This window comes from Macrosteles quadrilineatus, unplaced genomic scaffold (assembly GCF_028750875.1).
Source record: "Macrosteles quadrilineatus isolate MER2022 unplaced genomic scaffold, UCM_ALF_1.0 Scaffold_3__2_contigs__length_128488019, whole genome shotgun sequence".
NCBI classification, from domain to species: domain Eukaryota; kingdom Metazoa; phylum Arthropoda; class Insecta; order Hemiptera; family Cicadellidae; genus Macrosteles; species Macrosteles quadrilineatus.
The window spans coordinates 58709049-58726513 of record NW_026542596.1 but is presented as its reverse complement, the minus strand read 5'-3'; the positions used below and the strand labels follow the sequence as shown (position 1 = coordinate 58726513).

At 35.6% G+C, this 17465-nt stretch overlaps 1 protein-coding gene across 3 annotated transcripts in view; it reads left to right on the top strand.

Annotated features, from left to right (window-relative positions):
• The window catches only part of LOC128988444 (disks large homolog 5-like), a 67282-nt gene that overhangs the window by 37394 nt on the left and 12423 nt on the right, over positions 1 to 17465 (top strand). For 2 of the 3 annotated variants that reach the window (XM_054409728.1, XM_054409730.1), the window contains 8 exons: positions 1403 to 1619; positions 1737 to 1872; positions 5552 to 5682; positions 10198 to 10348; positions 10908 to 11030; positions 11776 to 11955; positions 13370 to 13605; positions 14064 to 14511. In XM_054409728.1, coding sequence (XP_054265703.1) covers positions 1403 to 1619; positions 1737 to 1872; positions 5552 to 5682; positions 10198 to 10348; positions 10908 to 11030; positions 11776 to 11955; positions 13370 to 13605; positions 14064 to 14511 — 1622 coding nt within the window. The remainder of the gene's footprint in view (positions 1 to 1402; positions 1620 to 1736; positions 1873 to 5551; positions 5683 to 10197; positions 10349 to 10907; positions 11031 to 11775; positions 11956 to 13369; positions 13606 to 14063; positions 14512 to 17465) is intronic. The other variant, XM_054409729.1, reaches the window with a different exon arrangement.

Genomic DNA, 17465 nt, shown 5'->3' with positions numbered 1-17465 from the left:
AGATTAGTCATCACTCAGGATACTGACCCAGATACAGGAGGTGACAGGTGATGCGCCCGCTCCGGTCAACGACCTGACCTTGGCCTCCTTGGGGGGGATTTGGTGGGCGAAAGTATGACTCATCTGGTATTGTTCGATTCATAAAAAAATTAGAAATGTCCTACCAGGTTATATTTTTGATAACCCAACCCCCAACCTAACATCACCGCCGCAGCGCGCTGTATAAGGGTGTCTTCCGTATAATACGAAAGTACCGAATTTATTTACTTTGCTCATAGACTATGACAGGTGTTTTTCGTCAAATCAATAGTCAATCACAATCTTACATCTTTTGGTTATTTACCATCTCTTAGATTATTAGAACTGAAAATAAGTTGAGTAAGTTTTAAGGATCAATAAAAAGTAAAGTTATATTTTCCATTTTTTTTTTATCTTAAAGTTAAAGGTAATTTGTCACTAAAGACTATCGGTATTTTGTTAAGAACTACTAGTGGACCTGTTGCTCGAATTCGAGCAATTGCAAAGTATTACAGGCGTTTTTTTCAAAACGAATAACCCTAACAGTAATAATTTCCGATGTAAAAGAGTAAACTCCAAGATAATGTAATCAATCACTGTACTCCACTTATCGAAACTGAAAACGAACGCTCTTGTGTGTATCATGTGTTCACTATGAACAGCTGTAATTAATACAAATTATTTGTCTGTTAAAGTAAACAAAATATTTTCTTCATAAAATACCTTGGGATTTTTATGGCCTGTGGGGCAAAGCCTGAGGACTTTTATTACAGGAATTGGTGAAAGGGGGGGTGTCTACACAAAAAATACTTTATTTTGACACGTCGTTTGTAAAAATCTGTTTGTTATTAACGGAGGAGTAGTGTTTTGTAGAAATCGCCTTCACATCTTACTAATATTATAATATTATATATAAGGATACCGTAATCCTAGTTATTTCCATCATTGAAAAAAGTACCATCACATAGGCGTATTATTTCCTTTGTAAAAAAGTTAACTGTGTAAATGTGTTAAAAAAAGATAAATATTTTTGTAAAGAAAACTACCAGTATGGTATCAAATTTTTTGAATATTTTACTGGTGTGAATTAGGGAAATCCAAGATCAATTTAAATGTTACGAGAATAGGGCTGACAGAATTAATTTTTATACATTAGTGAAAATCCCCTAACAACCTTACTTAAGTGATTCTTCCAAAAATATATGTGAATCATCTGAAACGATTCACATATATTTTTGGAAGAATCACTGAAGGAAGGTTGTTAGGGGATTTTCACTGATGTATAGAAATTAATTTTGTCAGCCCTATTTATGTTAAATAGTGCAAACAATGACAATTTGAATTAATTTGAATATGTGTTGTAATGTTTGTCCTGTATGTTCAGAGGCTCTCCAAGAGGCAGAGGTGAGTAAGCGGAGAAGAGACTGGGCATTCAGCGAGCGGGACAAGATTGTGCTGGAGCGGGAGAGTATCCGCTCACTGTGTGATCGACTGCGACGTGAGCGTGACAGAGCAGTGTCGGACTTGGCTGAGGCGTTGCGGGACAGCGACGACATCAAGAAACAGCGCAATGAAACCACCAAAGAACTCAACGTGCTTAAGTGAGTATTTTGCATGAGCTAATATTGTCCATAGATGGGTTCTTGAGTTCAACATTTGTCTCGATCATAAAAAAATGTTTTGAACAATAGTTGTTAAAATTTTTTTGATTTTTATAGAGAGAAGATGGAGGCCCAGTTAGAGAAGGAGAGTCGCATGTTACAGCTGCATGCGACCAGTCACAACTACAGCCACGACTCAGCTATAGACACGGACCTGCAGGAGTGGGACACCGAGGTGCTCGACATTGACTTGGTAAGTCAAATCATTGTGTCAGAAAGCATTTTATACAAGTATCGGAAGCTACAACTAGGGGTCTGCAGTGCACCGAAAAACTTGGTACGGTACTAATTCGGTTTGGTACAGCCTATCTTATATATTAAAAAAATTTGGTTTTTCTTTTCCGAGTTCGTTTGGCTCTTCTACCCGACCGATTTTCATGATTGAGGTCTCAAATTGAAGGTATGCACGCTCAGATTTGCCATCAAGCATCGGCATATTTTTATCTATAATCCTACTCGGCTTATACGTAAAAGAAATTTGCTCCCCATGTTATTCTTATGGGAGATAAATTTGGTTTATCTTTGCCGAGTTCGATTGGCTCTTCTACCCGACCGATTTACATGATTGAGGACTCAAATTGAAGGTATGCACGCACAGATTTGCCATCAAGCATCGGGATATATTTATCTATAATCCTACTCGGCTTATAAGTAAAAGAAATTTGCTCCCCATGTTATTCTTATGGGAGTTAAATTTGGTTTATCTTTGCCGAGTTCGATTGGCTCTTCTACCCGACCGATTTTCATGATTGAGGTCTCAAATTGAAGTTATGCACGCACAGATTTGCCATCAAGCATCGGCATAAATGTATCTATAATCCCACGCGGATTATACGTAAACGAAATTTGTTCCCCATGTATTTCTTATGGGAGTTAAATTTTGTTTTCTCTTTGCCGAGTTCGTTTGGCTCTTCTACCCAACCGATTTTCATGATTGAGGTCTCGAATTGAAGGTATGCACGTACAGATTTGCCATCAAGCATCGGCATCAATGTATCTATAATTCCACGCGATTTCTACGTAAACGAAATTTGCTCCCCATGTATTTCTTATGGGAGTTAAATTTTTTTTCTCTTTGCCGAGTTCGTTTGGCTCATCTACCCGACCGATTTTCATGATTGAGGTCTCGAATTGAAGGTATGCACGCACAGATTTTCCATCAAGCATCGGCAAATATTTATCTATAACCCCACTTTGTTTATACGTAAAAAAAATTTCCTCTCCATGTATTTCTTATAGAAGTTAAATTTTGTTTCTCTTTTCCGAGTTCGTTTGGCTCTTCTAACCGACCGATTTTCATGATTGAGGTCTCAAATTGAAGGTATGCACGCACAGATTTGCCATCAAGCATCGGCATATATTTATCTATAATCCCACTCAGTTTATACGTAAACGAAATTTTCTCCCCATGTATTTCTTATGGGAGTTAAATTTGGCTTTTCTTTGCCGAGTTCGATGGGCTCTTCTACCCGACTGATTTTCATGATTGAGGTCTCAAATTGAAGGTATGCACGCACAGATTTACCATCAAGCATCGACATATATTTATCTATAATCCCACTCGGTGTATACGCAAATGAAAATTTGCTCCCCATGTATTTCTTATGGAAGTTAAATTTGGTTTTTCTTTGCCGAGTTCGTTTGGCTCTTCTACCCGACCGATTTTCATGATTGAGGTCTCGAATTGAAGGTATGCACGCACAAATTTGCCATCAATCATCTACAAATATTTACCTACAGTATTACACGACCAGAACACATAATTTGATTTATTTTATATTTCTTACTTCAAATTCAGATGTACCTTTACCAGTTATAGATTTATAATCCCATATATTTTAGTCTAAGAACCTTCAGTTAAATACTGGCTTTCATTTAAGTTATTCAAATCCGACGAGTTTCAAGCAAATGCAAGGTAAATAACCAATATAAAAATTATTTTTCATGTTTTAATATGGTTAAAAATCAATAGCTCCAGTATTGCTCCTGTTTTTCTATATGTTTTAGACACAAAATAATCAGTAAATTATAGGATTTAAATTGAGCTATTGATTGTTTGAATCAGTTAAGCTCAAGATACCGTTTTACTCAATAAAAAATTATAAATTTGATTATTTCTCGGATATAATAATTATTTTAACGCTGCGGAGCAGCATGGGTCCTCTAGTAATAAATAATTAAATTGCTCTCAAGTCACTACCGTAGTTGGTTAGGAGCACATACAAGGTTTATCAGATGTTTGTTTATGATTTCCATAATATATTTACTAGGGTAATGATGCAATAAAAACCCATTAGCAGTCCCAAATCCATTAATATTTTATCAGACAATAATTGTTGTACTCAAGATCAAGTCAAGTACTTCCAAGAACTCGATTGAGTCAGTAGCTTAGCACATTAAAGTCGTATGGTAAAGTAAAGTAACATTAGGTCGATCCGAACCTATTAAATCGTGAAAATAATAGTCTTATATTGGCTGTTAAATTTCACCTCTAACACTGCAGTATTTTCATCGTGAACATTCAATTTGCCGCTGGCCAATGCCTACTGCTATAATAATATCTAATCTACAGTCTTTATTTTGTAAGTTGAAATATTTTTCATAAATATTTTATCTTTTTTGATTGTTGTAAAAAAAAAACTATGAATGTAGTTTACCATCCATTTTCAATGCCAATGTATTAAAGAAATTAAAATAATGGTTTAAATACAGTTCTGAGATAAAAACGGCAATAATACTGGCAGCCGCATACTGTACCTATTTTGTACCGTGAACTGGGGGTCCAAAAATAATGGACCGTACCGACCTTAAATTTTCTGTACCGGACCCCTAATTACAACTAATAAATACATTACAAAACCACATGAATGCAGTTCTACAGTACTATCTAAAAATAGGGAATGCAACAAAAATATCAATACAGACCGAACATCACTCTTGGAGAAGAGGTTGTGAACAAATGTTTGCAAGACGAGACAAAATGGTGTAAATGTAAGGGTCACACAAATTTTGTCTTAAAACAATCCAAAGTCCAAACCTAACAGATCCTACTGAGGGAATCTACTAGGGATGGTCAAGTCTCGAAATTTCGGGAAATTTTCGGGAAATTTTAAATCTCGTTACACGAGACGAGATTTCTTTTTGCCCGAGATTTTTATCGAGACGAGAATAAAAAAAAAAAAAAAAAAAAAAAAAAAAAAAATATTAAAAACGCCTGCAGAAAGTCAATGCAATACCCGCAATACAGGAGCGTGTTGTAGTTGCGTTTCCTTTGCGAAGGCGTTCTTATTTAATTAATTCTTTAAATGTAAATATAATTATGTTAATAATATTACTTTAATAACATTTGAGAAGTTTTGTTAAGTGTAAGCAGTGTGAGGAATGTTTTATTACTATAAAAAGTCAAAACAAGTAACTGTTTTATAAAAATTAATATTGCTTTTATTTTATGATTTTTTTTATTTTAGGATAAGTTGAACTCTATCCTAACTGATATCACTATGTTTCCTAATTGTAGGCATTTTTAATAAGTTAGGCGTGATTAATAAAAAAATGTTATGCTGATGTTTTTTTAATAAAAGATTGTAAATATTCTTGCCTACTATCATTATTTTTGTATTTAAACAGTCATCTAACAATGTTACAAAATCAGGTAAAAATTTTGAACGTGCATTTCCCGTTGTGTATGAGAAGGGAAATCCCGTCTCGATCTCGTCTCGAAATTTTATGAGAAATAAAAAATCTCGTCTCGTCTCGTCTCGAACTAAAAATCCAATCTCGTCCATCCCTAGAATCTACTGTAGTGAAAATTTAAATATAAATGCTCCTTGGGTATTCACTCGGGGTACTGATTATATCATTTTTTATTGTAGGGAGATCTAGCCTCAGACGAGGACCTAGGTCTAGACCTGATCGGAGGCAGGGATGATCCTCAGTATCCCAACGACAGTGGTATCTATGTGTCGAGAGTGGCCAAGGGGAGCATTCTTGACGGAAAGCTCAGGTATGTTATGTGTGGATTGAATTTTCCTGTGAGAAATTATTTTGATTGTTGAAAGTTGGTACAAGTACTTACAGCTCAACATTAATTTATTTCATTTCTTCAACCCAGGCAAATATATCAAGGTAACTGACTCTTCTACTCTGGAAATGGATTGTTTTGGGATAACAAGCTTACCTGAATGGGAAAAAGTCCATCCTTGAGCAAGAAACAAAAACTTGAAGCACCTTACTAAGACAGGGATGTTCTTAGTGCGCAGTAGAACCTCTTATATCCGGCCAACACGGGACCATGCCCCTGGCAGGATTACGATTTGGACGGATAAACCAACTTGCTGTGAAAATGACAATTCATACCTAATAATAATACAGGGTGGGAAAAAAGTCCCGAGACGGTTAAATATATCAAAAAGTAATAAATATAGAGCTTTTAAACTTGGTACAGAGGTACTGGGCAATCATTTTAACTAGAGGTGTGCGGATAGTGAAATTTCATTTCGGATCGGATTCGGATCGGATAGTTGAGGCTCGGTTCGGATCGGATCGGATATTGGGAGGTTCGGATTCGGATATTTTCGGATTCGGATAGTTCGGCGCGGTTAATAATAAGCTGCATATGTATTTTTAACCTATAAAACAATGTAAAGCTGTGTAAATAAACTTAAATGACGATTTTGAACTATAGAATTTCAAATTGGCCAAGTCCACAGTTTTCTCTCTCTTGAAAATCACAATTCACAACATTTATTTTCAAAAGTTGGTTGCTTGAATTAAGTACACTAGCAGCCGAAATCTTCACACAACACCTTAGCTCAGCAGGACTGATGTCAAACGTTTGGGCTTGTTTACTTGAGGTTATGTTTTATCTTGTTTCCTGGTTCTCACAAGCCAAGGAGTTCGATCTCAAGTTTATTTTCACATTGTATTTCCTTACGTTTTTGGAACGGATTATTGGCCTTAAGTGGCATTTTGCGGGTTTGCCGAGTTTAGAAAACATCACTAATGCACTAAGATGGGCTCTAGCTCACGATTTGATGTTGGGAAATTAATAGGGATGGGCCGATTCCGATTCTCGATACCTCGATACCTTCGATACCAGTGGTATCGAAGAATCGCCGATACTCGATACTTTGCTTCATTGTACTCGATACCGATTCTGAAAAGTGAGGTTAATTAATAATGCTAAACTTAACTGACATTGAAGGTTGTAAAGAGTGGCACATCATAGTTTATTTGAAATACTCTGAAGTCAGCTAATATAAATAATTCCAAGTTCATTATCTCACATTCGTAATAGTTTTATAATAATCCAAAATAGATTGCCATTGCATTTCAGAACGAGTAGCAATGGGTACGACGAGCTGTGTTCAGTTCATTTGACAACAGTGACAAGACAAGACAACTAGGCCTATCAGAACTCTAGTTGCCGCCATGTTGTCAGATCAAAGGCAATGTTGCGAGATGGTACAAGCATTTAATATATACATATAATACACATAAGGTGTATATAGTCAATGGTTTAACTCGCATTTTCTAACTTCAAATTGTGGCATAGCTTATAATTTTTTGTGAAAGTGTGGCATAGCTTATAACTGATTATAAGCTATGGAACAAATTCACGATTATAAGCTATGACATTATAAGATATGAGACCCCACGAACTGTTCAGCTAATTCAGGGCTTCATGGTGACTATTGTAGAAAGCCATTTAGCGATGTATTTTTATCGGTTTTTTTATGTTGTTTCTCTATGACTGAACTGAAACAGCTGTCACGAGTTTGCAAATGGCAAATGAATTGTTTAACCTATGTTTTGGTTTTTTGTTGTTTGTTTTGTTTTCTGTGCGTGCATAGTGAGTTTGAGTTGTTCAAAATGGATATGATCTCCGACTCCGTTCTAGTGATGTGACAAACTCCATGACTTTTTTATATGATTCTTTAAGTAATTTAAGTGATATTAATGATGACAATATTGAAGATGACTTTGAGTTTATAACTCAAGCAATATGGAACATTCATTGTAGGCCTAGGCCTAGATGTACGAATTATGAATTCTTATGAAAAAAAAAACTCTGTGAACATTTTAGGCCTACCGGTACCTAAATTGGTGATTGTGCTCAATTAATTATTATTATCAATTAATTATTAATTTAATAAAATATGTAAAAATTCATGTCTTCTTGAAATAGCCCTATCTTATTTTTCCTTTTTGGCTAACCTAATCTATGTAACCTTAATAAATTCAATGCAGTTATCTTATTGTATTTAAAGATTAAATAAAGTTAGGCTTTATCATAAGTTCATAAGTTATATGTGTTATTAAATGAATTTTTAACAGGTATCGGTATCGAGTGCGGAATCGAGAATCGAAACCAAAGTTGTAGAATCGGAATCGGTATCGGAATCGACCAATTCAGGAATCGGCCCATCTCTAGAAATTAAATTAGACTTTATAACTGTGTAAAGCTGTGTATCCCTGAATTTATAAATTGCATTCTACACTTATTCACTGCCAAACATAATTCAGTAGAACCTTGATAAACCGAGAATTACACTAGCCTACATAACTTCATTACCCCAAGTAAAATACCAAGATAATTTTTATAATTGTATTTAAATCGTATAATCTTAGTTTGTTAAAAATGGATTGTATGTTCAACAATAATTGCAGTCCATTATTGTTAAGCAGTGTGGTCCCAAATTATTGTTTTTGATTTTGAAACATCACAGTTCATTTGACAAAATTATAGTTGAAGCAGCCCAATGTCAATTCACGCTTGTGCAATAGTTTGTTTACAAGCTTTCTCCAGACCACGGGGGACGGGAGGGTCTGATAAGCCGTCTATTGTTCACCCCCAAGAAGGTCCGACCCTCCTTAGTGCCGCTCGGCTGCACTCAGTGGGGAACCCAATACCACAAATCAATCTTTTAAATGAATACAAATATTTGGTAATAATTGTTTTATTAATATTCACCTTGAAATTTCAATAAATGTTGTGTAAAATTTGACAAAAATCAGCCATTTTGACCGATTATTAATACAGTACCAAATACCAATAAAGTAGTACATTCATTGGTAATTAAATAATAGGTAAAAATTAACCGATTTTCGTCAAGTTTTACCCCCCTGCTGTGCGCTATGCTATGTCACAAAAGCTGATAACGACATGGGTGATTAGTAACCATGGCAACTTGTTTAATGCGTGATGAAGGGAAACCCAAGAAATAGATGAACAAAGAGAAAGAATAACGACGTTGTTATCTTTATACCCTTTTTACAATTTCCGTTATTGTTATCTTTATGTAAGATTTTATGATTTTGTTTTATAGGTTTATAAAATAATTATTTTTAACTACGGGAATATCAATTTATAATTTATCAAGTGCTTCTCTTCTGAAACAGCAATACCGGATGCATAATAAAGGTCAATGACCTAAAATATCACGATTGTGCAATATTGTATTTTGATGTTGAAATTAAAATCACGACAAAAGTTTGTATATATCCATGGTCCCTGTAGTTTAATAATTTCATATGTACACAATCAATGCTAAATAATCGTGGTTAGTTCTAACTTTATTTTTTATTATTCAAAGTTTCTAAACAGTAAGACAATCCAAAGTCAAACTGGGCAATGAATACCCAAAAAACAACGTATCTTGTCCTATGATTGGAATACCACTCGCCGGCCAGTCCTTTAGGTTTAGGGAAGTAGTGCAAGTCTATATATAGCTTCAAGGTCTTACCCATCCCTTCCCCCTCCGGTCCTACTTGACTCACTACCCGCGCTCCTTTCGAGGTCATTGCCCAACCCCTCCCACCCTTCTATTGTGTTGCTTGTTGCTTTATGTCTGTTCGTTCCAGACGAATCTAATCGTAAAGCAAAACAGCCGATAACAACTAAACTAGTTATCAGTATTGCATCATACGGCTTCTTTGCCGTTTGCTGTTAGGTCGTTGGAAACGTATTGCTATAATTTTGTCCTGGGAAACTAATGGTGGCTAAGGAGATTTAGTTTTCTGTCCAAAACGTCAAAATATATTGTCTATCCGAAAAAGTCGGATATATAACGGATAGTGTCGGATATCGAATTTGGGCCCGGTTCGGATACGGATATCCGAACCGAACCGAATCCGACCCGATTTTTCGGATATCCGCACACCTCTAATTTTAACACATTATTCTAAGACGTGCTACCTCCTCAAGGAGACAGCCCGCTAGGAGTCACAAGAAAATCTTAAATAAAAGCATAGGTTGATATACACATCAAATTTAAGGTCTTTCCAGCTTTATACTCGGGTATACACAAAAAATTGGAATATTTCACTGTCTGTCAACATTTTCAAACAAGACAGTAAATAAAGACAGATTTAAGTTGGAAAGAAATAAATCCTCTGAATATTTTTCTCTTTGAGTTATTTTCTCAGGGGACCTAGCTCAACAACCCTTTAAAACAACAAGTTATACTTAGTAGAACTGATCATCAACATCTTGATTTGATTTGTATGGTGTGTTTAGACCAAACGACTGCATAATCCGAGTGAACAACCTGGACTGCAGCAGTGTCAGCAAGCGGGTGGTGTTGGAGACCGTGAGGTCTAGTGGAGGCACTGCCATCATAGTGGTGAGACGACGTAGAGTGGGCGGACGGACTCTCTACACCACTCAGGTACACAACATACAGCTCTTGTATATTGTCAGTTACCTTGAGAAGACCCGATACTGCATGTCCCTGGTACACTAATGTCCTAGATCTCCTCAATATATCAGTTGAGTTTTGGATGTGCATAGTCTCCAGAAAAAGTTCCCGGTGCATTAGTTGGGCACCAGATGTCCATGATCTCCAGGATAGTTCTTAATATTTAGGTTGGGTTTTGGGTGTCCCTCATCTCCTAGAAAAATCCCCAAAATATCAGTTGGGTTTTGGGAGTCTATTAACTCCTGGAAAAGTTCTTAATATATCAGTTGGGTTTTGAATGTCTGTTATCTCCTTGAAAACTCTCCAATATATCAGTAAGATTTTAAATGTCCCTGATCCCGCAGAAATGTTTTATACATCAGGTAGGTTTTGGATGTCCTTGATCTCCGAGAGTTTTTTAGTTAAATTCCTGATCTGTGGTAAACCTTCAAGGTTAGCCATTTGTTTTTCTCTTATCAAACTACCGCCAAGCTATTGATTTGTATAAAAAACTGAAATTCAGACATGCATTTCATGTTGTTATTATCAGTTGCAGCTGAACAACTATGAGCATGGCCTGACACTGGAGACTGGCATCTACATATCTAAGATCAGCCCAGGGTCTTTGGCTGCCAAGGAGGGTAACTTGGCTGTCGGTGACAGAGTGCTCAGTGTAAGTGATCAATGCTGTCTACCAGTCTGAGTATTACAGTTACAAAGTCTTGTCAGTCACTGTTTCTTATCAAAGCCTTAAAGATTTTTTCCAGTCAGCAAAAACTTGAAACAAGAAATTTTAACCACAACAAAAGTTATAGTCAAATAAAATATTGTACAATGCATTTATTCACTCTAATTATTTACTTGGTTTTCAACAAACTGTCTACAGATTTTAAAGCACTTTCCCACAATGACAAATAATTTTCAAAAATACAGTTAATATAATGTCTCTGCTAATCCAGCATATTCAATAACCCTGATCGGTCTTTTTGTAAGGGATTTTCTACACTTTGAATATGCCTTTTGGAAATGTTTGATTCACTTTGGGCTTCTCAGTTGTGTCTGGCAGATTAAATAATAAGTGCTTAGTAATTTAACATTTACGGTAATCTAGGTTAGCAAGTGTCTATTGTACATGGTGATTTAGTCAGTATCGCGACAAAGTGAGAAACCATGCCAGCGATGTAGGTTTTGTACCAATGTCACCTCAAATTTATCAAAACAGTTTATTCATGTAATGTACCTCAACCCTTGCTTTGCATGGATATTTCCATGCACAGACCTGTGAGACCTATATGGAGGGGCAAATTCCAAGGTTAAAATAAACAACCAACCTCTTAATAGAATAAATGTGTGCATTAAAGGATACACAGCCTGTAAACTCTGTGAATAACTCTGTCTAATCTCTGGTCCCTCTCCAGATCAACAACAAGACGATGGATGGTCTGAAGAGTGCCAGAGATGCGATGGCTATTCTCCACGAGCCCAGTGATGTGCTGATGATCACAACACTCAAGTGGGGGAGTGGCAGTGGATCGATGGACTACAAGAAAACTCTACACGCCTCCACACAGACGGAGAGTCTGCTGCGAGACAACATGGTGGGTCTCTTGGAGAGATGGGAAATACTGTTACTTTTCAGTGATAGTTAGGAACGTTCCTTAGTTGGTAATAGGTGAAATAACACTAGTATTTTTGTCACCTATTATTTCCCCTTCCAGCGTTATTTATTCGGGTACTATGACGTTATAAAAATAATAAGATTTTTAGTAAACTATTACCTAGCGCTCGCTATTAATTAATATGATAATGTGGTGATTATTTCACTTGTATGTACTACGATGTTACAAAAATAATATGATTCTCAGTAAACTATTACCAAGCGTTTACTATTAATTAATAGGATTACACGGTTAGTATTATTTCACTTGTTCGACCTACCAGTTCAGATGACGCTGCAAAAAATAATATGACTCTTAGTAACTGTTACCAAGCGCTCACTATTAATTAATAGGATTATATGGTAAGCAATATTTCACTTGCTCGTACTACGAGGTTACAACAATAATATGATTCTCAGTAAACTATTACCAAGCGTTTACTATTAAAATTAATTAATAGGACGACACGGTCAGCATTATTTCACTAGCTCGTTCTAAGGGTTCAGAAAATGTTACAAAAAAATAAAAGGGTATTCTCAGTAACCTGTTACTAAAGGTATAGGTTAATCTTCAGTAATAGTGCTATTTATCCTATTGCGTTACATAACGCCCACCACTAGTCCCTTGGCCATCCAATCCTGTTTGACTTTGTCATTGGCTCTGAACGTTCTCATGTTTTTGGTTTCTTCATCTTTCCATATCTAGGGCGTCAAAGTAGACTTGTAATATGTGGTGAATTTCCCATGTAGGGAATAAGCGTTACCGTAGGTCTAATGGTAAGACCTAGAATCGAGGAATTTTTTGTTTGATGTCCCCACACTCCAAAAATACAATATAAGTGAATGTGTCCCTTAGCACGATAACTTGAGTTGAAATATGAACCAATTTCAATTAAATTTGGTATAAACATGTAAAACTATGTTTATTCAGTTAGCGATCCAGCATGGTCGGACTGTGGTAGCAGCGTTTTATAGGTTTTCCGAATTTTTCACAATCAAAACATAACATTTTGCAATTCCTTTCCGAAATTATTTCCTAGAGCTTAAAAAACAAAAGATTGTATAATGAGTGATGTTGTAAAAATGTAAAGTTACAAATAAAATGTTTAAAAATCATGACTTTTGCTCTTGGTAAAGATAGCTTCAGGCCAGGGTTGTATAAGGGTGTTGTGGTTCAACAACAGGCAAATATATGATAATGCTCAAACAAACCCAAGAATACAGTGACCTTATTGGAGTTTTCAACCTAGAATTAGTTGTACATCTAACTAGATACAAATACACATAATGAATCTTATTTGGATATTAGTTCAATTCCCTGTGTATTACTCTTGATAAGCTCTATCCCTGTACAGAACCCAGTCCAAGTGAGATATTCGCCCAAGCACGACGCTCCGCCAGTGTTCAAGTGGAGCAGACGAGCCAACAACAAGTGTACTGTCAACCGCAACTCATCACCTGTCACCTTCGAACAAGAACAAGTCGATGCCATCGCAGAACTAGACAGTGTCATAGAGAGCTACCATCCGCGAATACATCGGAGGGAGAAGAAGAACATAGAGAAGAATGGTGGCACTTGGCCGAAAGCTAGGTAGGTTGAGAGACGTCAGGTCTTGGATGTAGATTTTGAAAAAGGCTGACACTATACGGAGAGTAAAATATTACAATAAACACAATGTTCTTTTTAGGATCTTATGTTTTTTATTAATTGTGAAATCCAAAATTGTTAACCTTATAAATACTTGCTTTTGTACTTGCTTCTGTAACTTTTTTTTGGCTACGCAATTCTTGTATCAAACTAGTAATACTACTAAAGTTTTGTTTGGGTACTTGCTGCTGTTACTTGTTAACCTTGGTTTATAATGTTTGCTATGTTGTGGTGTAGGCCTATCTTAGGTTGAATTCATATGTTAAAGTACAGTAAACCTCCTCAAGTTTATGGTGATAATGAATGGATTTTAACATATTTTAGACACTTTATTATTTGTTATCTTGTTCGTAACTTTGAAATTGCTACAAGGTCACTTATACAAATAAATAATCTTGCAGAGTCGGCCCAGTGATAGAACATGCGACGGGAACGATTGTTCATCCCCGCAAGAACAAAGAACGGCTCCCGTTGTCCGTCCTGCTCAACAACAGCCCATCGTACACTCTGCCTCCGTGCTGTAACGAGCAGTCTCGTCGCAGCGTCATGACGCCGTCCGACGCCAGCATCGATCTCTCGGTCAAGTCCGGAAACATTGGTAAGGAGCTGTTGGAATACTACGTGAAGAAGCGGCCTAAGTATCCGACGACGGAGGCGGAAAGTAGCGCGGAGCACAGCCGCATCCACTCTCAGCTGTACGGGTCTCCTCACTACCCGTTCACTCCCTTCCTACACTCACATCCTCCACACTCTCATACTACGCCTCCCCTACGCTACCCACTCCCTTCCTCCCAGAGTGGTGACTCCGTCAACTCTAGATCATTCAGCTTTGAGCCGTCCTTCACTCAGGTATAGTAACACTAGCGTGTAATGGTGAAGGGTTGGAGGTAATAATTCATAAGATGTACAACAAGACGGTGCACCTATTACTATGTTTTGTAGCATCAACTAGTAAATAAAAACTCCTAACCTTGAATATTAAAAGAACTAGACATTTCCATTTTAAGGTTGTCGCCAGTTAAAGAATAAAATACCCCCGCCGCAGCAAACCTGCAGACTAAGCGAATTTCCATTTGACTGATTGGATTTACACTGAAATGTCTACTTAAAAATATAACATTTATTCCCGATTTAAATAGAATTAGTTTAACAAGTACTTAGGTTTGCTGCATCAGGGAGGGTAAAATTGTTTTTTTTTTTTTTTTTGTAAAATGTTAATAGTTAGTAAGAAATAAAAACATTTTCCAAATTTGATCAAAATATGTTCATAAACAAGCAAACTACAACCGTTTACTTATTCTCCATAAGAATAACATGGGAATTTTAAATTTACAATTTTTTTGAATTTTCTCCGTAACCGTTAGGCGCATAATAACGCTTCAATATACTAAATTATTTGTTTTTTTAAGCTCTACAAAATGGTTTGGAAATAAATTGCAAAATTTTAAGTTTTTTGGGTCAAAAATGGGAAAAACCTATTTTTACCCCATAAAACCCCCCGTAAACACCCGTTCCCATGGTCCGATCATGCTGGATCGCGAACTCGTTCGAATAAACGTAGGTTTACACGTTTGTACCAAATTTCATCAAAATCGGATCATTTTTGCTTGAGTTATCGTGCTGACGGACACATATATATATATATATATATAAATATATAAATATATAAATATATAAATATATATATATATATGAATTTGAACGGATGGTGTTTTTGGCCTCTAGGGACCTCAAAACGAAAAAAAAAATCGGTCCCGCGTCCAGGTCTTACCATGAGTACTACGGTAATAGCTTATTCCCTATATGGGAAATTCGCTAAAAGGACCTAGTTGAATCGAGCCACTGTATGAATGTGCTCATTAATTCTTCTTGTATTTGCCAACCTTTAAAAAAAGTAAAATATCAAATATGTCTTTATCCAATAAAATCATCCCTATGTGAACAATTTAATTAGATTTGAACAAAAATATCCTTGTTACTGTAATGGATTTATTGAAATGTCAAGGTAAGTATACAATTGAGTCGTTCAATTGTGCTGGTTTGCATCACAATAACAATTCTTTTCTACAATTTCAAATGTAGCTGAAATAACCATACCGATTATTTATTTCAGCCAGAAAGGAAAGAAAAGCTAAAGTAAGTGGAACAGGCCTGTTTGTTAAAAGACTTAACAGCATGTTCCTGATTTTTTTTCATGTCAGTTTTGTTCTTTTTTCATTTATTATGGATAGAAATATTTATTTTCTGTTCTCATTATTTATTACTAGGGATGGACGAGATTGGATTTTTAGTTCGAGACGAGACGAGACGAGATTTTTTATTTCTCATAAAATTTCGAGACGAGATCGAGACGGGATTTCCCTTCTCATACACAACAGGAAATGCACGTTCAAAATTTTTACCTGATTTTGTAACATTGTTAGATGACTGTTTAAATACAAAAATAATGATAATAGGCAAGAATATTTACAATCTTTTATTAAAAAAACATCAGCATGACATTTTTTTATTAATCACGCCTAACTTATTAAAAATGCCTACGATTAGGAAACATAGTGATATCAGTTAGGATAGAGTTCAACTTATCCTAAAATAAAAAAAATCATAAAATAAAAGCAATATTAATTTTTATAAAACAGTTACTTGTTTTGACTTTTTATAGTAATAAAACATTCCTCACACTGCTTACACTTAACAAAACTTCTCAAATGTTATTAAAGTAATATTATTAACATAATTAAAGTAATATTTACATTTAAAGAATTAATTAAATAAGAACGCCTTCGCAAAGGAAACGCAACTACAACACGCTCCTGTATTGCGGGTATTGCATTGACTTTCTGCAGGCGTTTTTAATATTTTTTTTTTTTTTTTTTTTTTTTTTTTTTTATTCTCGTCTCGATAAAAATCTCGGGCAAAAAGAAATCTCGTCTCGTGTAACGAGATTTAAAATTTCCCGAAAATTTCCCGAAATTTCGAGACTTGACCATCCCTATATTACGATACCGGAGTTTTACTCTTTATTATTCCTGATTACACCTGCATGACCAAAAGTTAACTAAGTTAGTTATCAAAGAGTTGTTAAGCCTCTGTATTACTGTATTATACTTAAAATGGTTTAGAATAGCTGCATATAGTAACCCTTTGTTACTGTTTTGGCAACTAGTTTCGGTTCTTCTGAACCATCAGGCCTCAAGGTGGTTTTGAGTCTAGATATTACTTCAGTCCGGTCACATTTGATTTTGTCAATGTCCCTTCGTGTGTTTAGCATTTTTTGTAAACTGGCGTCCGTTCTATGTTATCGTGTGTCGTATATGTTTTATTTATTGAACCCTGTTTGTTAACGGCCTTCGAATGAAGTGATTACCTGACACCTTGAGGCCTGATGATGGTTCAGAAGAACCGAAACTAGTTGCCAAAAACAGCAACAAAGGAGTACTATATGCAGGTATTGTAAACCATTATTTTAAGTTAGTTATGTATGAAAATTATTTTAGTAATTAAATTATCAGTTTACTTTCAAGTTGATAGTAATCAAATTTTATAACCACTTTTTTTTCAAATAAAACCTAAGAATTAATTGTTTTATGGTCAGGAGACATAATATTAGATATAAAAAGTAATAACTGAATTTGTTCTTTTAGGAAAATTATGGGGATTTTTGGTTCTTTTTACAAAAATCCTCATACAGTGTGAGGTTTGTTAAATGGAACATAATGAATTCACTTCTGTGTCAACACATTACTTTTTATCTGTTCTTTAGGCATCCTTGCAAGAAATTGTATCAATTGTAACGAACCCAA